The sequence below is a fragment of the Podarcis gaigeae genome (assembly GCF_964106915.1).
Source record: "Podarcis gaigeae genome assembly, chromosome: 15".
Classification (NCBI taxonomy): domain Eukaryota; kingdom Metazoa; phylum Chordata; class Lepidosauria; order Squamata; family Lacertidae; genus Podarcis; species Podarcis gaigeae.
The window spans coordinates 28,161,327-28,185,074 of NC_139692.1; the positions used below are offsets into that span (position 1 = coordinate 28,161,327).

Consider the following 23,748-nt stretch of genomic DNA (forward strand, 5'->3'; position numbering starts at 1 on the left):
TCCCAGTAGAAATAGATGGCAAATGTAAATATAAAATGGATGCATATAGACAATAGAGACAGAACAAGGCGCATGCATGTCCACAGTGTAATTTGAAATCCTTTAGCATCTCTTTAAATAAATGTACATAAGTAGTTCACTTGAAAAGGTCACACAGTGTAAATCCTTGCTCAGCCATAAATGGGGAGGATGAAAATTATGCATGCCACTTTGAGTTCCTTGGAGGAAAGGGGGGATAGAAATGTCAACAACGATACTGTTTTTGGAAAATAATTTTATATTAATCAATGGTGTGACATTAAAGCCAACCATTCATAACCCCCCAGATAAACCTGCAAACTTCTTGACCATGCCTGCAAATTGACAATGTATTATGTGACACAAATATAGCTGTGTACTATATTTATATATCAGTTTGGAAGCTAACATGGCTTACATTCACTTTGTGAAGTACGTCACAACAGTTAGCCCAGATGGATTTTTCTAAAACAGTTTCCTTCACAGTGGCAAAGAGCTGCGGTCAATTAAGGCTGGCTTTGTAGCACCTGCATAGGTCTCTGCATCCCCTCTTACAGGTAGCCTTTCCCAGGCTTGGCCAAGAGTGATCAGGTTGCCCACACCTCAGTCATAGGGATGTGTTACAGGCAAGATGCATTGACGCCGAGTGCCACATCTGTGCTGGCTTTCGTGACAATGACCTTTTGCCAGCTGCCATGTTCTGCATCTTGACACGTATTGGCTTCCTCGTTTTCAGCATACCTCAGTGTGCCTATCGTCCTACGCCTGCCTGGTGAGCAGAATACAGTGAGCCTGCAACTTACACACACTTAACTCGTACACATTCAGCTTTATGTGCATGGCTAAAAATAACAAAAACTGGAAAGGGGGGAAAACAACTTTTGCAATCCCACCCACTATTGAATCCAATGTGTTTTCACTATACAGTACGTGACTTTGGCTTTAGGTGCGCTTCCCAGAATGTAACCCCCATGTAAGTTTGCAGGCTTACTGTACTTGAACCACGAAGGTGTTTGCCTTTTAAAATGAGCTAACGTGTCACCAGCAGATGGAATAGATCAGCTTTCATTTCATAGGCACAAAGGGAGCTGGGTCAGTTTACTTGGCACCCTTGATGCAGGATCAGTCCCCCACCACAATGCTTCGTCTCTTTCTGCTTGCTGTTTTTAGACTTCCTTCGGTGTTGGCATCCTATACGATGTCTAACCTGCCCACATGCTCTAGGCAAAATGTGACTGCACCACTATTTGGCATTTTCAGGCAGTGAAAACAAAAGAAAGTCACTGTGACAGATGCCCCAAAACACAATTAATCATTCACGTGCCCTCAAAGAACCTTGCTAACAGAATACATGAACTCGTCCCTGAGCACAACAAATGGTAGGGCAAGATGTGCAATCAGTTATGAAGTGTTTAACTGGTGTATATTATATTACCTTTGCACCATACGAAGCAAAATTTGGATATGTGGAGCATCTCAGGAATCCGGTGGCTACCTTGGATCCTTCTGCAAATCCATAATGCTTGCCGACATTTTGCAATATTCAGATATCAGATGCTCTTTGTGACTTGAGTGGTTTGACTGTTGCATCAGTCTCTTCTGCTCTTCCTCCCGATCAATGTATGAAAGCTCAGGTCTTAATGGAAATGCAGAGCGGGCTTGTTGATATCCTCCTCCATTATCACATGCAGTGTTTCATTGGGAACAGGCTGACTGATATTTGGAACTTCATTTGCTCCTCCCTTGAAATTGATTCTGGACTTGAGCCAGACACAGGACAGGAACTCATTAAGTTTGCTCAGTGGGTGAGCTGTTTGGAATGACTTTGAGGCTCGTTCCCTAGTTAGTTGCTGATGTGCAGGCTTTCTAAAGGGACAGTGCTGACTTTGCTGTGGCAAGAATATCTCTTGCATGCTGGCTCACATCCTGGTTTCATGGGGCATTTATAGCAGCCGCTAGGGACATCTCCCCTGGACTCCCATTGCTTTGTGCCATATCATACTAGCTGACTGTAGAATGGGTGTGTGCTTGAACCTTCTGGAAAAACTTCCATCATGTTTCCCCCATTTGCCAGCCCCTCCCCCCCTTCTCATTGTTTGTCTTGCTAGCATAACACTTTGGTGTCCTTCTAACAAGTGCATAATAAGGAGATCTAATAATATGTATATATATGAGAAGCTAGGAATTGTAGTGTGCCATACAGACCGGGTGCCATACAGACAGGACAAAATGGCCTTTTCCATTATCTGATCTCCTCCTTTGTTTCTTCTGCACAGGATCTGGCATGGCTGACCTGGATGGACTGATTGGGGCAGAAGAGAAAGTAATCAACAGCAAGAACAAGCTGGACGAGAATGTGGTACGTCCTTTTGCATTTTTTTTTTTTGCAGAAAACATGGAGCCTGAGATGTGGCTTGCTTTCATGTCGCCCGCTGCTTGCTTGATAGTCACTAGACTCATTCCATATGGTGCAGGGGAGGCGCAGATTACTGACTTGCAGCTCCCGCAGGCTTCCCGCATGTGTCAGAGACGGAAGGGTAGGAGTGTGAGGGAAGCAGAGCTAGCATCCTCGCCCTGGACAGCTTTATGGATGTGGGAGGCGGAACAGAACCCTTTGGTGCTCTGGCACAGGTTCCACCGACAGATTTGTCAGCTATTTTGAGTGGCAGCATCTTCTGTCAAGTGTAGCAGGCTGCAGTGTTTAGAGCTGATGCTGAGATGTACTCTGTGTTTGCACCTCCTGTCTACATCCTTGTTGAAAACTGTAAATAGGAGCTTGTTCGGAGGCAAATTACTGTATCTGGTTGATGGAACGCAAACCAGGCTTATTCTACTAAAATGTAGCCAGCTGACATCTATGTCGCATCACAAGCATTCACCACCACCAGGGAAAGCTTTAAATATAACCTAACAAGATAGAGGTAGGTAGATAGATAGATAGATAGATAGATAGATAGATAGATAGATAGATAGAGATAGTCACTTGAACCTTCCTACGTCTTGCTGGCTGCTGTACCAGCATCTTGCTGGGCTTCCCTGGCAGCCATGCATATTTAGTGTGAAGGAGCCCTGCATGCACACAAATGCACACACGTAGGGACTTCTATTTGGGAACAGGAGGCCTGATTAGCCAGGATTCCTGCTTGAGGGGAGGAGTCCCTGTGTATGTGCAGTTGTATGTATGTGCACCTCCTTTACACTGAATATGTGGTGCATAGCCACCATAGTTAGTGGGCCAGATTCCTTTCTCTTGCGTTTGGTGTTTGATGCCTTCTTTTACTGGTTTTGCAAAAGCCCTACCTTTTTAGCCCTGGAAGCTATTGGGGCTTTGCTAAGCACATGAAACCTAAGCCAGAGAGACGGGTTTAATGACTTAGCAGAGTTTTGCTAGCTATTTGTTTAGTTTAGAAGCTGCTTCTTTTTGCAAACCCAAGGTGATTTTTTTATGCACACCCCTGCCCAGTATTCCTCCTTTCTGTCATTAGCTCCTTGTGTAAAATTCCTTCATGACTGTTTTCAGGTAATTGATGAAACCCTTGATGTGAAGGAAATGATTTTCAATCCTGAGCGAGTCGGTGGACTGGTGGATGAGCCGGTATGTATATAGCCACCACCCCAGGCTTGCTGTTAGGGGACTTCATGCCCTGACCTGGGTGTTAAGTAGCACTGTGTATACCTCTTTTAGTTCTGAATACGCCATGAGCGTTGCAAAGAGCAGTGGGCCAGGATTTCCTGGAAGAAACGTTTTGTTATTGGCCACGTAGGAGACACGTAAGCAGAAGAGGTCCCATGTGTGTGTCACATATCTGAGAAGGTGTTTTGCAAGGTGTCCCCCGCCAGCCAGATCACAATGAGAGGGATCAGGGCGAGACCATGACCAGGCACATCTCATGCTTGCTGTGGCAGTTGGTCAAAGGAAGGTGCCTCCCAAGCTAGTTTAGTCATGTTCATTTCCAGCTCTCAGCCCCTCCACATCACTTCTTCCTGTGCAGGAAAACGACAACGCGCTCCGTGACGACTTCAGCTTCAGCAGCAGTGCTCTCATTGGTCTCCTGGTGATCGCTGTTGCCATAGCCACAGTCATCGTCATCAGCTTGGTGATGCTGAGGAAGAGGCAGTATGGAACCATCAGCCATGGGATCGTAGAGGTGAGAGGGGCCTCGAGATTTATCGCCTCTGAGAGAGGGGGGGCTGGATTAACCTGCTGGGTGGGGGAATGGGGTGGCAGCAGTTGCTTTCTGCCGATTTGAGCATTTGGCAGTCAGTGGCCTTATGTGGTTCAAAGCGGTTCGCTGAAGGTATAGCTTTAAAAAGAGAGAGAGAACTTCTATTATCCTCTCAGTTCACATGTGCACACAACATACAAATCATCAGGTTCAGAACAGTGACTGGAAATCACTGACATTTTAGCTTTTGGCTTGATCATGTGCAATAAGGCATGTGGGAAAGAGCATTCAGATGGGAGTTGAGGTTGCTTTTCTTAGGGAGATGAGGGAAGTTGAATCTATTACAACAAAGACCTTGGCTTTAAGAGATTAATACCCTTAAATTCTATCCAGGGAGCAGGCCCCACAAATGTGTTTAGCCCAAGATGCTTGCATACCTCCTCTTCACTCGCTAACTGTTGGTTCTCTTCTTTGAAGGTTGACCCGATGCTCACGCCAGAGGAGCGGCATCTGAATAAGATGCAAAACCATGGATACGAGAATCCAACTTACAAATACTTGGAGCAGATGCAGATTTAAAAGTTGTTGAAACCACCGCAGCCCTGACCAGCAAAGGATCAGGGTAGGAAGGGCCAAAAATGGTCCAGTATTTTGGATCAGCTGTTGACCAACTTTTGCTTGAAGAGGACTTCATATTACATTCAGAACTCCTGGATCATTTAAGACTTAATTACTACTGTAGAGTTGCAAATTCCATTCTTTTAAATGGGTGAGGAAATGATAATATAACAATATATGATATATAAACCTTAAATGGGAAAATGGATCTATTGCAGATATTTGAGATGTAGTTTTTTTTTCTTTTTTAAAGAAACTTAATCTAATGAGAGAAAATCCCAGTGCTGTCGTATTGTCTGATAACAAACTCTCTGTATAAATGAGAAATGTTGTTTTATTTCTGATACACCACTTGTATATTCAAGGTCATGTACCAACCGCATTGTATAAACAAGACATTTGAGGCTCTTTGGTCATTCTAGCTTTTATATATACACACATATATATAAAAGCAGTATTCCTTTTTTAAAATAAAGTTTTCACCAAAGTCACCAAAAAATTGAAATATTGGGGTTTAGGGTCTTTGGGAGACAAATAAATAACCAGGGAAGCAAATCACAATAATGGAAACCTTATATAAATTCTCAGATTCCAGTGACCTGTGCACGTCTTCTTCTTCTGTGTGGCTTGGTTTTCAAAAATCCTAGATCCTATAGAGGTAAGGAGAGGAAATGCTTCTGCCTTAGTGAAATATTGGGACCCGGTTTGTGCAGATTGGGATTGCACACTTTGTCCACTTTTCTGAACCTGGTCCCTATAGAATTGGAAGCCTGCAACGTTCGACTTCAAATCCTTTCCCTGCAGCCTAAGCCAGCCTCCCTTAGCAGCCACTATTCTAAGAGACCCCTTCTTTGTTAATGTACCCAGGCCACTCCTTTCATGGTTAATCATGATCGTTACAGATTAGGGAGGCTGTTGTGTCTTCCCAAGGAAGCTGGAGTCAACACTGGGGTGTCTTCATAACGGGAGACACCTGATACAGTTGCAAATAGCCCAGGCATTTGGGGGAGCCCATGAATTATTGCCATTTTGCTCTCCATTATGGGTGGGGTTAGGGAGGGTAGAGGGGATAATGTCCGAGCTATGGAGAAGGGAAGGGAATTTGTGAAGCGTCACGGACACTGATCCGTTCACCACCATGTCTTTGTAATGCTTGTATAGTTGGTGTTAATGCTCACAGCTTTTTTTAAAATTCTGGAGGTTCTGGTAACCTGTGGTGTATTATTTTATTTTCTATTTTCTGTGACCTTTCTTTTCCCCTCCATCCCTTACCATGTCTCTTCCCACTATGCACAGATTTACTTAACCTGCAAACTCCTTAGTGTGGTCTGTGGGGAATGTAAAAAGTTGGAATCACATCAATAAACACTTTAACTTCCAGATCGGTTCCTGTGTCTATCCATAAAGGCGCCTGGTGGTCTCCCATATTTTCTAGCTGGAGCTCTGGGAAGTTGTAAATGTAACCCATAGCTTTAAATTGGGTTTGCCATAAACCTCAAGGACTCTTGAGAGCCTCTTGCTACTGAGTGAGGAGGCTCTTTGCCTTGGCCTCCCCTAGCTTTTCATTAACATCACCTTACAGAGCAATGGCAGTGCCCAAAGTTGTTGGGTTTATTGTAATGGCTGTGTTGCCAAGTTGCATCTGCTCTCTTGTGAACTGATTTGCTCCCAGAAGGCACTGTACTTTGCTAGAAATACAGAAATACAAAATTTAATGCTTGGTAAGGGATAAAAAAGAGACAAGAGGCCATCAAGACCCATTGGGTCATCCTTGCATTTTTGATCTCAGGTTATTTTTTCCCGTGAGAGGTGGAATGACACAGAGCAGTTTGAAACACCCAAGATTAAACATCTTTAACTGCAATTCTGGGGGAGTTTGATTAATTCTGTAGACGCCCAAGAGGCAAATTTGAACTGAATGCCAAAGCTGCGTGTGCAACTAAACTGTATTATTATCCAGGGGATTAAGATAGATTAAACATACCTGAAAACACTGTGTTCAAATGTGGATCCAAAGAATGTAACCACAAGCTTACCTGAAACCATAACAAGACTAAAATGTCCCCAAATAAACTTCTCAATTATCCAAAGAGAAGGATGTTGTACCTCTGGAAGTCCTGTGAAATTAAAAGTGAAGCTATCTATCTGTGGATTTCTATGTGGTTCTGCCAAAGTTGTTATGGAGATTCTATGCTTGCACTTACACACAGAGGCCTGGTTTGCAAGCTGAACTGCGGCTAGGTGTGGCCAAGCAAGTGTGCAAGTGCTCGGAGCAAACATTGTGGACCATATGTCACTTCTCCCTCTGCTACTTCAGCACCAGGAGTGAAGCCATACTTGGACTAACCATTGTGCTTGAATCTGTGCTTGTGGTTTCTCTCATTCCAGCCCACATTTTCACTTGGGGTGGCAGCAGGACCTGGGAAGGAGTGATGCAGCTCCCGTTTTTGCTCCTTGCCCTTGCTTGCTTGTTCAGCGTGCTGAGAAGTGTCGGGAGACCCCCCTATCCCCCCCCACCCGAGCTACAGTTCCTAGAATTCCCTAGGGAAAGGGCTTGATTTTTAAACTGTTAACGGAGAAATCTGAAGGCTCCCTTGGACAAAAAACAAGGACACCAGCCAGGAATACGAGAGTGAAACAGCAGCCAGTAGGGTTGGTCTTTATTGAAGACTGTTGCGACAGGACTCCCACCTGCCACAAGGTGAAACAAGATGGAAGCCCCGTACAAAAGAGAACCCAAACTTTTATTAGCTGCTAATCCCCATGTTACAACCCCCTAAACTACATCACTAATACATCATCGTTACATCATGAGAGGGGAGGTCTGGTGGCAGTAATCTGAGCATCCTGGACCCTGCCCCAATGCTCCCCTTGCCGCCCTCCAAACATCTATCAAGTGAAACAAAAGAGACATTTACATTTCCCTGTTTCCCAGCCAAGTTAATCACACCCTTTTGTCTTTATCTGGGTTTGTTATTTCTGGAATGGCTACCTTGTCTGGCACTCAGGTATCAGGATGCCAGGGATTATCACTCAGGCAGAGGGGCTGCTGAGTGGCTGAGCTCACATGTCTATATGAATTTCTGACGTTTTCCCAGGGAGCCAGTACATAGATAAATTTATCAGTGAATTGTTACATTTGGTATTGTGCAGCAGAGGCCCTTTGAATAGATAGGAAGAAACTGTGATGAAGTGTTTTGTGGGGGCAAATCACAAAAGTAATTATGCTGATTTTTGTAGTGGGCTGCATGTGCATGATATCTACTGGAGGGGCAACCACCCTCCAACCTATATATAAATTCCTGCAACAAAACCACTCTGAAAATTATAGCTCTGCACCCTTAAACTTCCAGTATCCTTTGGGGGAAGCCACAACAGTTTAAAATATCATGATACTGCTTTAAATGGATAGTGCCGATGCGGCCTAGAAGATACTTGGTTATGTTGATGTTCCAGGGAGCTGTATATATCACACTGTTGTTATGTTTCCAATACATGTGTGGAAGGTGAATGAGGTATCAATGATCAATAGACATCATGTAGATTACTCCCTTGAAAAGTCTCTGCAGAAAACCACCCTTTATCGGCAATACACATGTACACATATGCATATAGATGAATTAAACTGCATGCAGAAATTTCAATACAATATCAAATGTACCAGTCAGAACCACGATCTGGCCAACTCACATTACAGATGTGGCTGTAGCTCTAATGGACTCCAGAGTGGTTTTTATAATGATCATGCCTAAAGGGTTTTGCCACTCATTTAACTGGGCAGCTTGACATCCAACCCATTGCTTACAACTAAATCTAATTACAAATTGCATGTCCCATGCAGTGTAAACACAAAGTCCTCAAAAGGTCATCAGATTTGATGTATTTTTTTTTAAAAGCCACAAAGTTCATTAGCAGGACATTTTCCAGTGCACACTTTGGTCCTTGGATATAATTTTTTGGGAAGTTGCTGAGGTGAGTGTGCTTGCAGCTGAAGGCTTTGAACACTTGTATAAGAGGGTACAGCTCCCCTTTTGCTGTTGACTACTATGTTTGTTTTTAATATAAAGAGCAACCTTTATGTCAGATGGGAACTAGAAATAGTTTCTTAAAAAATCTTGAAGAATAGTGGAAAATGAGGCCTTTCATTTTTCATCTGAGATGTTCTCTGGTAGGAGGACAGGGTCCGGGGTTCGGTTTTTCCTCCATAGACAACATGCCAAGTCCAGCTCCACATCCAGTTCCACTTCGACGTTTCCATAGTTTACTCCACGTCGGTTACTGCAGCTGCAGAAATGCAAACCCCCAAATATATTGATATACGCAACGGGGAGAAACAAAACCCAGTTCAGCAATTGCTAAGGAATTGACAGCAGCATAATTGTTGACCTCACGCCCTGTTCCCATGGAGGTTGCAAAGCAATGGTCAAGCCACACAGGCAGGCACACTGTGCAATCATGACGCCAGCTGTTGAGCATTGCTTGACGTCTGGCTGCTGTTGCTCCACGGGGTTCCTTTGTCTGTCTGCACTTCTCTGCCGACCACCTGATCCATTTTTTTATTTGTTCTTGGCAGTTATTCCGTTAAGTTTTTACAACAGCTTTTTAAAAAATATTGAACTGTTTTATATTGACGTGAGCTTCTCAAAGTGTGTGAAGAAGGGTGGATAAGAAGGAAGGATTTTAAAAATACAGTTTTGGCAGGCGGGGAGCGTATTTTTGAGCCACACACTGTGGCAAAGAATGGATGTTACTCCTTTTCAAACTGCTACAGGAACAATGTGCCACATACGTTGTCAGTGTGGAGCAATGCACTGGCTTGATGCGCATGACGCATCAGTATTGGTATGAGATCAGTTACGTGGGTGATGCTGTGGTCTAAACCACTCAGCCTCTTGGGCTTGCCGATCGGAAGGTCGGCAACTTGAATCCCCACGACGGAGTGAGCTCCCATTGCTCTGTCCCAGCTCCTGCCAACCTAGCAGTTCCAAAGCACACCAGTGCAAGTAGATAAATAGATACTGCTGCGGGGGGAAGGTAAACAACGTTTCCATGCGCTCTGGTTTCTGTCATGGTGTCCCATTGTGCCAGAAGTGATTTAGTCATGCTGGCCATATGAACTGGAAAGCTGTCTGGGGACAAACTCCGGCTCCTTCGGCCTGAAAGCAAGGCAAGTGCCACAACCCCATAGTCACCTTTGACTGGACTTAACCGTCCAGGGGTCCTTTACCTTTTTGACCTTACTATTGGCTATCACAGGCCTGAAGTGGGGAGGGAGTATGCTTCAGGAATGACAAAAAGAGAGAAGTTACTTGCTTCTCTCCTCTTCCCACAACTTTTTACACTGCTGTTTGAGGCTAGAGGATATGTGCTCTCTAGATGTTGTTGGGGACTCCCAACTCCTGCCAGCCCCTGCCAGCATGACTAATGGTCAGGGATGATGGGCCACTAATATATTCGAGAAACACCTGGAGGGCCCACAGATTGCTCATCTCTGCCCTAAGTAGAAAAGATTGAACACGGCCAAGACATAAGTAATGTCCATGCTTGGACAACCATGGCTACCTGCTCCTGCATGAAGCATTCCAGTGGATCATTTTGGGTTCACCCACTGCCTACCTGATGACCAACACTCACCGCTGACTGAGGAAACCATTGGCTGCCATCACAAGAAGGCCAACGGCATAGTGCCAAAAGAAGCACATGGTCAGGAAGTTCTTGTTTCCATGCTCCTCTTGTTTCCAGCCTGGACCTCCCCATGGTGGATACAGAACAAAGCCAATCTGAGGGTTGCAAAGAGAGATGTCATATCATCCAGAGCTACAGGAGTATAATATAGGAGTTGCCAGGATAGCACCCGCTGGTGTACAGGTGCCCAACAGAGGCCTTCCCTGGTACCCTCATAATCCCCTCTTCTTCCCCATCTCTACTGAAATTCAAATGAAGCGTTTTGTTGCAGCCAGTAAAATTGGGTGTGTGTGTGTGGTGCCCAATAATTTTTCTCCATTTTGCAAATGAACCCTTAAACTCAAAAGGAACTTTGGTTCACAGAAGTGGTGCTGTTAGCTAATCTTAGGTTGTGTTCACACCAAACTTCTAAAGCTCTGTGATGATACTACTATAACAGTCAAGACTTCCCCTCCATTTTTTTTAAAGGAGATGTAATTTAAGAGTGTTGGGAGTTGTTATAAGTCCTTTATTCCTTTCTCAGAGCCACATTTCCCAGAGTGGTTTAACAGTCAATCCCTCTACACAGCAAACTCTGGGAAATGTAGGATTGGGACAGAAATAGGAGACAACTCCCAGCACTCTTAACACAGCTTCTAGAATGCTTTGGGGAAGAATCCATGACTCTTAATTTAAAGTTCTCCCATAGGGCTTTAAAAGGATGGGGCAAATGGTCTCCTCCCTGCTCTTTTTAGATGGCAATGTGTACCACTTCACTGACTTCAAAATGTGATAAGCCTGCCTTGCTGCAACTGAGGCCCCTCCTGGTCATTTTGCTGCGTGGGTCCCTGGACTTCTGCCCTAAGGTCCTGCCCTGATGGTGCCACTGGCTCACAGCCATCTTTTATTATTCCAGTGCATTTCTCACGGCAACACTTTTCTCTTGGCACACACTTGCACTCCAGCACATGTTGTGTGTGTGTGTGGGGGGGGGGGTTATTGATTTAAACATTTCACAGACCTGGACATTAAATCTGAAGCACAGGCAACAGGCAAACCTCCCCAGCCACTCTCCCTGCTACTAACCTGCCAGAACCAGGATCCTTGAAGGATGAAGAGGCTGGCCCTGAAGAGCTCCAGGAGGGTGTGATCTCGTTGGAAGACCTCCAGCGAGGTACAGAGGGCAGCTCCAAACACAGCGATGCTCATGAGATTATAGAGATGTTCCGTCAACGCGGCGTCCTTGTAGTCATGGAAATGGAACAGGAAGCCTGCCAAATCCAAACCACAGGGGACGATTACTCAAGAGCATTAGCAAAATTGGACCTTCAAGGATTCTTAAATCAATATGTGTTGGGAAGCCTGCCTGCATGTTAAGCAGGTGTTTCCCTCTGCTTTCTATGTGTGGGCAGTCAAAGGCCATTTCAAGCTTTGGCCCATTTTGTCCCTGGCTGGCAGTGGAATATATTTTGATAATGCCTCCCAAGCTCCTCATTCCATATATTCTGGGGTTGCTGCAATCTAAACGGAGGTGGTGTTTTTACTCAATGAGCATTGTTCATTGCACTGCAGCTCTTTGAGCTTTGAGTTGATCTTGGCTGCAGAATGTGGGCATTTGTGAATCAACAGCTTTAGTAGGGTGGTCACTTTACTTGTTGATGTGTGCTTTGCATAATTCTCAAAGCGACTGGGGGCTTTTTAGTTTAGAGAAAAGGCAAGGAAGAGGCAACATGATGGAAAATTTGTAAAATTGTTCATGGCGTGGAGAAAGGTGGACAAAGAAACCCTTTTCTCCCTCCTCCTAACAGTACGACTAAGAGGGATGTGGGTGGCGCTATGGGTTAAACCACAGAGCCTAGGGCTTGCCGATCAGAAGGTCGGCGGTTCGAATCCCCGCGACGGGGTGAGCTCCCATTGCTCAGTCCCAGCTCCTGCCAACCTAGCAGTTCGCAAGCACGTCAAAGAGCAAGTAGATAAATAGGTACCGCTCTGGCAGGAAGGTAAATGGCATTTCCATGCGCTGCTCTGGTCCGCCAGAAGTGGCTTAGTCATGCTGGCCACATGACCCAGAAGCTGTACGCCGGCTCCCTCAACCAATAAAGCGAGATGAGCGCCACAACCCTAGAGTCGGCCACGACTGGACCTAATGGTCAGGGGTCCCTTTACAACTAGGGCATATCTAGCGAAGCTGAATGCTGGAAGATTCGGGGCAGATAAAAGAAAGCAATCTCTTCACACAGAGCATAGTTAAAGCATGCAACTCATTTCCTTGGTAGGCAGTGATGTCCACCAACTTGGCTTTCAAATAGGCTTGCACAAGTTAATGGAGGTGAGGACTATCAGTGGCTCTTCTTCATGGCGGCTGTGCTTGGTCTCCACGGTCAGAAGCAGTTGCTGGAAATCACAACAAGGGAGAGGGTTCTGGTGCTTCAGAGAAATGTGAAAGACGAATAATAGCTGTGTTGTGGTTCACATACGGATTCAGGAAGTACGAAAGAGGTAGGTTCACATCACATTGCGAGCTGAAGAGATTCCGTCCCTTAAAAGCAGGATTGTTTCTTGCCACCCTGCTAACATTTTCATTCGATAGCAGCTGATTAAGGTGGAGTTCATCTGCAACAAAGGAGGCTTTTTGTTTCGACAGCCTTTGGAAAAAAGCAGTCACTGAAGGTGGGATCCTATGCAGTGAGGGATCACCAGCTTTGCACGCAGAAGAGACTTTGTCTGGTTCTTGGACCCTTAAATTATAAAAGGATGTAGAGCAGCTGGGCTGATTGCGGGGGAAGTGGGGAGAAATACCCTCTGAAAAGTGTTGGAAAGGTGCTGCTAAGAGCAGACAGTACTGATCTAGATAAACACAACAGTGTGACTCAGTATAAGGCAGCTTTGTGTGTCTGGTTATTGCTAAATTAATACATCAGGGTACATTCAAATTTTTTTTTTTTTTAAAGCTGGGGTAGGAAACTATAATGGAAAATAAACTAGCCTCTTCCATAAACCGTAATTGCCCTCTAGTGGCCATTTTATGTAAATAAACTACTCGCCAATTCTCCAGTTGCCTATTTGCTGCGATTAGGTGATCTGCATGTATATTCAAGATCACATAATACAGTCTTGCTAAGCCTCAAGTACTTAACGCCTCATGATTCTGTGCTTATAATGGCTAGCGGACATTAGAATTACCGCTCCACACTTGAGCGCATGCTAAAAAGACGGAGGAATAAAGGCTTTCCCCCCATGTCCCTAATTATGTGAACAAAAGACAGTTACTCGTCAATAAATCACAATGGTCCTAGCCCACAGGCTTTTGTGCTCTGGTGCTCAAGGTGGGAGTGCCATTTCTTACGTAGTCCAAATGGCATCAACCTCCTGCAGGAGAAGAGGTATCAGCAGGCGTTGGGGAAACTGTGGTTTGCAGAACCACAGCTCATAGCAACCATGAGCCATGCCTTCAGTTTCATGGGCCCAACTCCATGGAACTCCCTGCCACAAGAAGTTAGGCAGACACCATCTTTACTGAGTTTCAGATGCCTAGTCAGAACTTTTTATTTCAGAAGAGCACTCTGGCTTCCCGAAACTGGTATTTTAAAGCATTATTGCCTTTGACCACCAAGGCAGAACACAGCCATCCTGGCTAATAGCCATTCATAGCCTTCCCTTGCCTGAATTTTAAAGCCATCTAGGTTGTTGGCAATCACTGCCTCCTAGCTAGCAGAATGTCTTGTGTTTACCCTGCCCCAAGGCTCCAAAGCTTGGAGAACAATCCCTGAACAGGGTCTTTAGTTGGGGGCAGTTGCCATTTCCCATCACGACCCTTTTGACTTGTCCATCAACTGCTTCGGACCGTTAGCCTCTGTTCATTGCTCACCTTCTGCAAACAAAGCCAGAGCCAACAGGAGGCGATCCAGCCCCACCGGCAACTTGAGCGACGTGTGGACGAGGACATCCGCCACTCCAGAAAAGCCATAGAAGAGGTACATGGTCATGTGCTGCCAGCTCATCAGCTGGACCCAGTCTAGGGTCTCACTGTCGTAGAGAGAAAGGTGGGGTCCTCCCGGGACCAGCTGCTCAGCCAATATTCCTGTAAGGCAGGACACAAGTCATTTTGCTTCCTTAGCAGAGTGAAGGACTGGGCAAAATTTGAAGGCAGGTGTACATGGTAGGGTGGAAAGGAAGAACAGAGCACACAGCAGAAAGAGCTCAGTAAGTGCAAGTATTAAGGAAGCCTCCTGACCTTTAACTCTTACTGGGTTAGCAAGTAATAATGTGTCTCACTGGGGTTCTTTACAAGTTATGACAGGCACCCCCAAACTCGGGCCTCCAGATGTTTTGGGACTACAACTCCCATCATCCCTAGCTAACAGGACCAGTGGTCAGGGATGATGGGAACTATAGTCCCAAAACATCTGGAGGGCCAAGTTTGGGGATGCCTGAGTTACACACAGGCTAAGGATGAGCCGCATGTTTGCTGATTCCACACTAAAACTTGCTATTTCAATGGCATTTTTTTACATACACACAAACTCAGCAACTCTGTTTTCCCAGCTGTTTGATGTGAGGCAGTTATTCAACTCAGTGGACTTTCTCAGACCTAGAGGACTAGCCACAATGTCTATGCTCTGTCTCCGCCATGGGAGGCAATCTGTCTCTGAATATCCACTGCTGAGAATTGCAGGTGGGGAGGGTGCTGTTGTGCTCACATCCCGCATTCCTACAGGCATCTGGTTGGGCGCTGTGAGAACAGGATGCTGGACGAGATGGCCCTTTGGCAACTCCAGCTCAGGCTGATTTGAGATTTGTGGCCCTGCCTAGAGAAAGCCGACCAAATGACACATGCTTCTGTTAAATCCAGACTACCGTATGGGGCTGCCCTTAGAGATGGTTTGGAAACGGCAGCTGGTACAGAATGCGCCCAGCAGGACACTTGTGGCTAGTCTGCAAAAATGGGCAGAAGATCTCACTACACTTACTCTGTGCCAGTTATATTGGCTGCCATTTCAGTTCTGGGCTCTGTTAAAAGTGCTGGTCTTGCCCCCTGATGCCCTAAACGGTGTGGAACCAGGTTGTCCGAAAAGTTGCCAGCATTAAGATCAGCCTCTGAGGCTCTGCTCTCTGGCTTGTAATCAGAAAGCTGGCGCAGAAGGTAGCGGCCAGTTTGCTTTGGAAGCAAATTGCCGCCAGCACATAGCACCGTGTTTGGAGTATTTGCACTGCCTGCCATTCTGCCACTGGCCCAAACCCAAGGTTTTGGTGTCACCATATAAGGCCCTGTGCAGCTCAGGACCAGGTTCCTTGAGAGACCTTAGATACCCATTAGGGATCCCTTCCAACTCCACAAAGTCCCTAAAGTATCAGAAGCTTTGCTCCCCAGGAACTCAGAGCAGGGCTTTCAGTGGGGCTGCCCCTGCTTTGTAGGACAGCATTCCCATTGAAAGTGCATATCTGCACTCTCCGAAAACAACTGAAGTCACTTTTTGTTGCAACTAGCTTTTCCAGGAAGATGAAAAAGTCTCTGCCCTTAAGGGTTCATTTTGTACTGTTTTCAAACTTATTTCCAGTCGTTTCTATGGAAGAAGAAGAAGAAGAAGAAGAAGAAGAAGAAGAAGAAGAAGAAGAAGAAGAAGAAGAAGAAGAAGAAGAAGAAGAAGAAGAAGAATAATAGTAGTAGTAGTAGGAGTAGGAGTTTGGATTTGATATCCTGCTTTATCACTACCCGAAGGAGTCTCAAAGCGGCTAACATTCTCCTTTCCCTTCCTCCCCCACAACAAACACTCTGTGAGGTGGGTGGGGCTGGGAGACTTCAGAGAAGTGTGACTGGCCCAAGGTCACCCAGCAGCTGCATGTGGAGGAGCGGAGACCCGAATCCGGTTCACCAGATTACGAGTCTACTGCTCTTAACTACTACACCACACTGGTAGGACTGTAAATTTTCCCCAGACACAGTGGTGGAGCAACATGCTCTGGCACCCGGAGTGGCGCACAGGCGGGGACAGGGCTGGTGCATGTCACTCCCCCCCCCCCCGCCCCCACGTTCATCTGCCAGTGCCGAGACATAGATGTAAAAAAGATGCTTCATAATGGTACACCATCTCTCTTGCAGAAGGTTGATGACGTTGGAGTATAGTACCTCCTAGAGCAAAGAAAGCTTTCACTGTTCCTTCGATAATATCCATAGATTGGATCCAATGGCTGTGTGGGTTGCCTGAATCCAGCTTTAGAAGAATGTACTTTATGGGGTATTTGATGGACCACCACAGGCCGAGCATCAGGAAGAAGTTCCCACGAAGAGCACTGCCAATAAAGCTCGGCATCGTTGCGCTTGACCCTTCAAAACAAGAAGAGGAAACCCACAGAGAATGTCAGTGACTGCATGTGCTATGTGGTTGTGAAACTGTTCCTCTGCCCAGTGAAACAGCACAGTCAGTTGAGGATGAGATTCTTAATCTCAGGGTTGTGGGTTCAATTCCCATGTTGGGCAAAAGGTTCCTGCATTGCAGGGGTTTGGACTAGATAACCCTTGTGCTCCCTTCCAACTCTGCAGTTCTATGGTTCTATGTCCTTATTTCTGGACAACAGTGAATGCATAGACCCAGACGGGGGGGAAACGAACTGTGTCAAGAGTGCTGTGGCTGGCTCAAATCTGACTCAGTGAATCACTGAGGTCACAATGCTGACGTTGGCTGCATTCATACGACCGTTTATTCCATTTCCCTAACTGTCAATTCCAATATTATATTTGAGCTTCCACACACTGTAAAAGCCACTTCTGTAAATATACAGTGGGACCTCAGGTTACATACGCTTCAGGTTACAGACTCCGCTAACCCAGAAATAATGCTTCACATTAAGAACTTTGCTTCAGGATGAGATCAGAAATCGTGCTCCGGCGGCACGGCAGCAGCAGGAGGCCCCATTAGCTAAAGTGGTGCTTCAGGTTAAGAACAGTTTCAGGTTAAGTATGGACCTCCGGAACGAATCAAGTACTTAACCCGAGGTACCACTGTAGTGAAATATAGCTTGACTTGAGTGCCTTTACCAAAGCTGTCATGGGCTTTGAAGACGCTTGAACTCAGGATGCAAGGGAGAAACGTGCTAAGAGGAAGGCACGCTTGGCAAACCCTCACCGTGATCAACTCCTGCGTGGAAACCTATGTCCCTACTGTGAAAGGATGTGTGGATCCAGAATCGGCCTACACAGTCACTTACAGACTCATTGTTAAAACCGTGTTTATGGAAGACAATCTTACTCAGCTACGAGTGATTGCCAAAGAAGAAGATTTGTTTCCAGGGGAAAAAGTCTGTCTGCAAATAACACAGAAACAGGAGCTTTATTTGTGCTATATTCTGCTATATTTATGGAAGTGGCTCTTATGTCATGTGACGGTTCAAATATTATGCAGAAATAAACAGGGAAATGTCGGGAGAATGGACCAAAACCAGCGCATGGAATTTGGAACTCTGAAGAATGTTACATACTAGATATCATCCCTTTGGATTTTCAGGCACTTTGGGGAAACTTTTAAAAATGCCGATAGGCCTATGCTGCTCTTTAAAAGCTTCTTGATTAGCCAGGCATTCTAATGATTATTTTGTCCCATTTTTAATGGTTTTTCACTTTTCATTGTTTTCATGCTGTTGTACACCCCTCTTATGTATAATGAGATGCTAGAAAAGAAATACGTTCCTGGTTTTCTTTTTGTATTGTCCTTACAATACACACACTTATTTGCACAACACCCCAATCTCTGAGTGGTACAAGTCTCCAGGAGCTCCAGGTGCTTCCCCAATGCTCATGTTTTATTTTGGGAATGAGGCACAGGGGAGACTGTAGTGTCTTTAGCATATATGGTTTATTTACACATATGTACAAGCCAAGCTTACAGTGGAGGGATTTGCAGTATCAACACGCCAAAAAGGTCTCGTTTCTCCCATAGCCACAGCTTTGGATTCAAGCAGAGCTCCACCATTTAATAATAATAATAATAATAATAATAATAATAATAATAATAATATCTTTATTGTCATTGCCCCCTCTCAGGGACAACGAAATTACTTGGCTGCTCCATCCACCCAGATAGGGCACTCCACTTAAAATCAGAACAACTATAAAAACACTAATTAAAACAATATAATATAATACAGCAAGGAAGATTAGATGACTTCAAAGTCCAGGTTTCCCATTCAGGGCCGAGATCGCTCTGGAGAAGAAGCTGTTCTTGAGACGGCTCGTTCTTGTCATCATCGTCCTGTATCTCCATCCTGACGGCAGGAGCTCGAAGAGACAGTGACCAGGATGCGATGGATCTTTTACTATGTCCAGTGCCTTCCTATGGCACCTTTGTGGCATAAATCTGCTCTAAGGTGGAGAGTGGGCAGCCAACAATGCTCTCTGCTGCCTTAACAACTCTGCACAACACCATCCTGTCCTGGGTAGTACAGCTTCCGTACCACACACATAAGCCATAAGTGAGCACGCTCTCAATGGCACAGTGATAGAAGGCAAGCAGCAGTTTCTGCGGAAGATGGTTTTTCCTTAGGATTCTTAAAAAGTACAGTCTCTGCTGCGCCTTCTTCACAAGCCCCCTTGTGTTGACACTCCAGGACAGATCCTCTTGTAATTCAATACCCAAAAATCTGAACGTTGTTACCCTCTCCACACAGACCCCATCAATCAGAAGTGGCTGGACATTGCTCTTCTGTCTCCTGAAGTCCACCACAAGCTCCTTTGTCTTCCTTGTATTTATGAGCAAGTTGTTAGCTCTGCACCACTCTGTCAGCCGCTCCACCTCATCTCTATAGTCCGTTTCACCCTCCCTTTCAGAGATGAGCCCAATCACGGTTGTGTCATCTGCAAATTTGACAACCCTATTACTAGGGTGAGCAGCGACACAATCGTACGTGTAGAGAATATAAAGGAGCGGACTAAGTACGCATCCCGTGCGGCTCTGGCTCGCCAGAGCAGTGATGTCACGCTGGCCACGTGACCCGGAAGTGTCTCCGGACAGCCCTGGCCCCTGGCCTCTTGAGTGAGATGGGCGCACAACCCCAGAGTCTGGCAAGACTGGCCCGTACGGGCAGGGGTACCTTTACCTTTTACCTTTAAGTACGCATCCCTGTGGTGTTCCTGTGTTAGTCTTAAGTGTATTAGAGGTATAAGGGCCCAACCGAACCCTCTGGGTGCGGTCCGACAGAAAGGCCGTTATCCACCCACAATTTCTCTACCTCTCTGGCTTTTCCGCTTGCTACCTTGCTTCTCAGCCACATAACTCCTAACTCTCAACACTGCCTTAATTCATTCTCACTGTCTGCGAGCTGAGAGATTTGCGTCTCCCACCAAGCCCCTTCCTTTGGCCTCACCTAGAAGCTAGCCTAGCTTGATTAGCTTTTAACACCTGTTGAATCCAAGTCTGTCACCCATCTTAAATTCCCACATTTACCGGATCCAGGGATTAGAGAGGTCCTGCACCCACAAACTCAAAACAATATAGATGCAGAGACAAACATAAGGCAAATTGGTGTTTTTCCAGAGACCATTTGTCTCTGGAAAGCTGCAATTTCGTACCCTGAATTTTATGCTTTGAGCTTTTATTTCATTTTTGTTTGAACTGCAGTTATTATAACCATAATTGCAACACCATCTTTCACTCTGCTTCTCTCTGCAATTTAAGCCTAACTGTATATATCTGCCTGCCTGCCAGGTGGATAAGTAATTCCACAGCAAGGTCTGCATGTTTTCCACCTGCTCAGCTCCACTCAAGGGAGTGGGGAGGCTTTAACCCTTTCTGAAAGAACCTTGTTCCTTCCCTGCATAAATTTGCTTGCCTGCCCTGAAATGTCACTTCCTCTGGTTTCATGCACCCAAAACGCTAAGCCAATTTATACACATGAAAGCTCTCTAACACATAGCATCAACAAAATTTGGCAAAGTATGAAGGCAGTGCTGAAGGAAAATTGCCATGGTTTTGAAGTGCCTAGGGAGTCTACAACACATTTCCCAACAGGAAGAAAATAACCCTGTTGTGCAAGGAAGACAGCAAACTTCCTTTCCAACATGGCAATTAATTTGGCAGACCTGTACCAGAGCCAGGCTGCATGTAGCTTTGCCAGAGCTTTGAAAAACCCATTTAACGTCTTCAGTCTTTATCACCAGTGAGCTGCAGAGTCAAAAGCCCAGCCAATGATGGTCCTAATCAGAGTAGACCTATTCAAGTTGATGAGCATGAAGTTTGTGGAATGCTTTCCCCAGGAAGGCTTGCCCAAGCACCTTCATTGCATGTGTTTTGGTGCCAGGAATACATTCCTTTTCAACTAGGTGTTTGGTTGTTAATCTATGGCATTTTAAAGTGGGTGGGTCTAACAACAACAACAACAACGAAACAGTGTTTGAGAGAGGGAGAAAAACTTCTCTAGCCACTTTCTCCAAATCAAGCATAATTTTCTCCAAATCGTGCATAATTTTATAAACTTCTATCATTCCATGCTGCAACGTTCTATTGTAGGTCCCACTAGTTTCCTCCAAGGTGCTCAAGATGGCATGCAGTGGTCTCCCTCCTAGAGAAGGAGAGGGAGATAGACTGGTCTAGTGGGCATCATCGCTGAGTAGGGTTTGAACAGGGCTGGATTAAAACACACTGAGGTCCCAAGCTATGCCAAGCTAAAGATCACCCATAGCAGCACCAAAAAACATTTTTTTCTAAAGGAATGGACAATGAAAATAGAAATAATAAGGTAACTATTTCTTCCACATCAGAATAATAATGTCTGATTTAGCCTCTGTAACATTATGTTCCAACTGGACTACTGCAGGACGCTCTGTTTGTAGCAACCCTTGAAGGTTGTTTTCTTTTTCCTTTACCGAGTTATGCAAAACTTTAAATTTAGCCATTCATTTTGTATTTAGAGGCTCCAAGCTAAAGCTTCCTGAGCTTGTGCATAAAACTGCTGGTGGTTTTGAACCTGGGTCTCCCACAGGCACCCCTTTTTTCAGCTGGAACTTGCTGGAACACAGTTCCGACACTTCTCAGGTGGGTGCCATTGCCATTAAAGTGGTACCTCCAGTTACAGACGCTTCAGGTTACAGACTCTGCTAACCCAGAAATAGTACCTCAGGTTAAGAACTTTACCTCAGGATGAGAATAGAAAGTACACACTGGCGGTGTGGTGGCAGTGGGAGGCCCCATTAGCTAAAGTGGTATCTCAGGTTAAGAACAGTTTCAGGTTAAGTACGGACCTCTGGAACGAATTAAGTTCTTAAAACAAGGTACCACCGTATAAGAGAACAAGGGAGGTGTTCATGGTGAGTTCCAGAACTTCTTTTTCTAGGGGAAAAAACCCATCACCTCAGTCCTCCCTACACATTCCCCTACTTTACTGGATTCGGTTTAAGAAATACTTGCTCCATAAGGATGTATATACATAATCAAAAAGGTCCCTTTCAGGAGGGCACAGTGTGGTACTTACTGGTGTGGCGGGTGCTTCTTTTGCTCAGGCCCCGGCAGATTCTGCCAAATTCAGGCTCTCAAGTGTGAACTGTGGCAAGCAGGTCTGTGTAGGAGTAAATCACAGCAGGCAAGGGGAGGAGCAGGGCAGGGAGGAGGCTGCCCTGCTGAGCTCTCCACCCTATACATCATTTAAACCAGTCGGCACACATTTGTAATTGGATATGCCTTCTGGAGCCAAGTGGTCAACTTCCCAGGAGACTACAGCACATTCCAGGCACACAGTCACCCCAGCCTTTTTGTTGTTGTTTAGATGACTTCCTCTCAGTGGCGTAGCGTGGGTTGTCAGCACCCAGGGCAAGGCAAGTAATTTGCGCCCCCTAACCCTGGATTTGCGCCCCCTAACCCTACCCCTAACCCTAACCCCCAGATGTTGCGCCCGGTGCGGCCGGCCCCACCTGCACCCCCCACGCTACGCCACCGCTTCCTCTAACATTTTACACACTATGCAACAAGTCATAGCAGCACCCATGGCTCCAATAAGGTTCTCACCTGCCCTTCCTCCTGCAATTTCTATCCCTCTCTGAGCTGCATCAAGCTGCTGTTTTCCTTCTCCCAGATGGGAATGTGTCCTGTGTGTGTTTTTGAGTGATTTTTCAGAATAGTGGAATAACAGGAAGAGCAGCAGCAGCAGCAGCAATAATAATAATAATAATAATAATAATAATAATAATAATAATCACGCTGTATTCACCATCCTCTCCTGGTAGTTATCAATAAGAACAGGGATTCCCTCCCTAGCCACCCCACAGTGGTGGTTGTGATGGAGTCCCTCAATCTCAATTAGCAACCCCCCGGGTTGTTGGAAGTTCCTGCCCCCACTTGGCAAATGGCTGCCTGCATTCGCTTCAGTGAGATCAGATGATGCAGATAATAAACCCAAGGGCCCAATTAATTGCTCTGATTCAAACGACTGCCTGGTATCCCAACCACGGGGAAATCTCTGCTTCCGGTTGTAACATTCTTCAGCTTTTTTGGCAGCGATCCTGCATCGCTAATGGCATTTTCCTCCTGCAGAGAAGGATGCGGTAGAAGTAGTTGTGTGAGCGCGTGTGCATTTAATTAAAGTTTTGTCAAGCAGCAGATTGAGGGATTCTGTTGTTTGATGGCAATGACCATTATTAATTTGCACGATAATCCAGAGGGAGGCAGGGGACCTGTGCGTGGGCAGGGCTGGTTCTGAATCATATTATCCCGTCTTGCAAAACATCTTGCTGTGAAGTGGAGGAACCAGTAGGAAGGTAAGAGTTCGGTAGGAAGGTTAGGAGGAGGAGGAAAAACCTGCTAAGTGTCAGGAGCCAGAGTTATGGTAACTCTTTATTCAAAGAAACCCAAACAGCTCAGGCCTAGTGATCACAGCAACTCTTCCCAGTAGGTCTTGTCCCAATAAGGCAGTTGTGAGAATTGAAGGTCTCCACCTTCCCTCTGGGACGCAGGTGGCGCTGTGGGTTAAACCACAGAGGCTATGTGGGAAGGTAAACGGCGTTTCCGTGCACTGCTCTGGTTCGCCAGAAGCGGCTTAGTCATGCTGGCCACATGACCCGGAAGCTGTACGCCAGCTCCCCTGGCCAATAAAGCGAGATGAGCGCCGCAACCCCAGAGTCGGCCACGACTGCACCTAATGGTCAGGGGTCCCTTTACCTTCCCACCACTATCTAAGGTTCCTCCCCTGGTTTCTTCCATAGCAGCCTAAGGCTGTGTCACCTTGCCTTCCTTTGCTCTGCCCTCTTCATACCTCTCTTGTTCCTGGAAGACTAGGGGGAGGGGAGCTGGTCGCCACAAGA

At 45.8% G+C, this 23,748-nt stretch overlaps 2 protein-coding genes across 8 annotated transcripts in view; one reads left to right on the plus strand and one right to left on the minus strand.

Moving 5' to 3' along the window:
• Positions 1 to 6,182, plus strand: part of APLP2 (amyloid beta precursor like protein 2) — a 52,394-nt gene extending 46,212 nt beyond the window's left edge. For 4 of the 7 annotated variants that reach the window (XM_083714477.1, XM_083714476.1, XM_083714480.1 and 1 more), the window contains 4 exons: positions 2,295 to 2,377; positions 3,539 to 3,613; positions 4,011 to 4,166; positions 4,662 to 6,182. In XM_083714477.1, the coding sequence (XP_083570603.1) occupies positions 2,295 to 2,377; positions 3,539 to 3,613; positions 4,011 to 4,166; positions 4,662 to 4,763 (416 nt within the window). In that variant the 3' untranslated portion in view covers positions 4,764 to 6,182. The remainder of the gene's footprint in view (positions 1 to 2,294; positions 2,378 to 3,538; positions 3,614 to 4,010; positions 4,167 to 4,661) is intronic. The other 3 variants (XM_083714478.1, XM_083714479.1, XM_083714482.1) reach the window with 1 other exon arrangement.
• A 2,184-nt stretch (positions 6,183 to 8,366) lies between these two features.
• TMEM45B (transmembrane protein 45B) lies at positions 8,367 to 22,031 on the minus strand. The gene is made up of 6 exons (XM_083714823.1): positions 21,927 to 22,031; positions 16,594 to 16,791; positions 14,335 to 14,547; positions 11,553 to 11,737; positions 10,437 to 10,582; positions 8,367 to 9,086 (listed from the first exon to the last, which is right to left on the minus strand). Exons 2-6 carry the CDS (start codon positions 16,775 to 16,777, stop codon positions 8,945 to 8,947), a joined length of 870 nt encoding a protein of 289 aa, XP_083570949.1. The 5' UTR covers positions 16,778 to 16,791; positions 21,927 to 22,031; the 3' UTR covers positions 8,367 to 8,944.
• Positions 22,032 to 23,748: the final 1,717 nt, after the last annotated feature.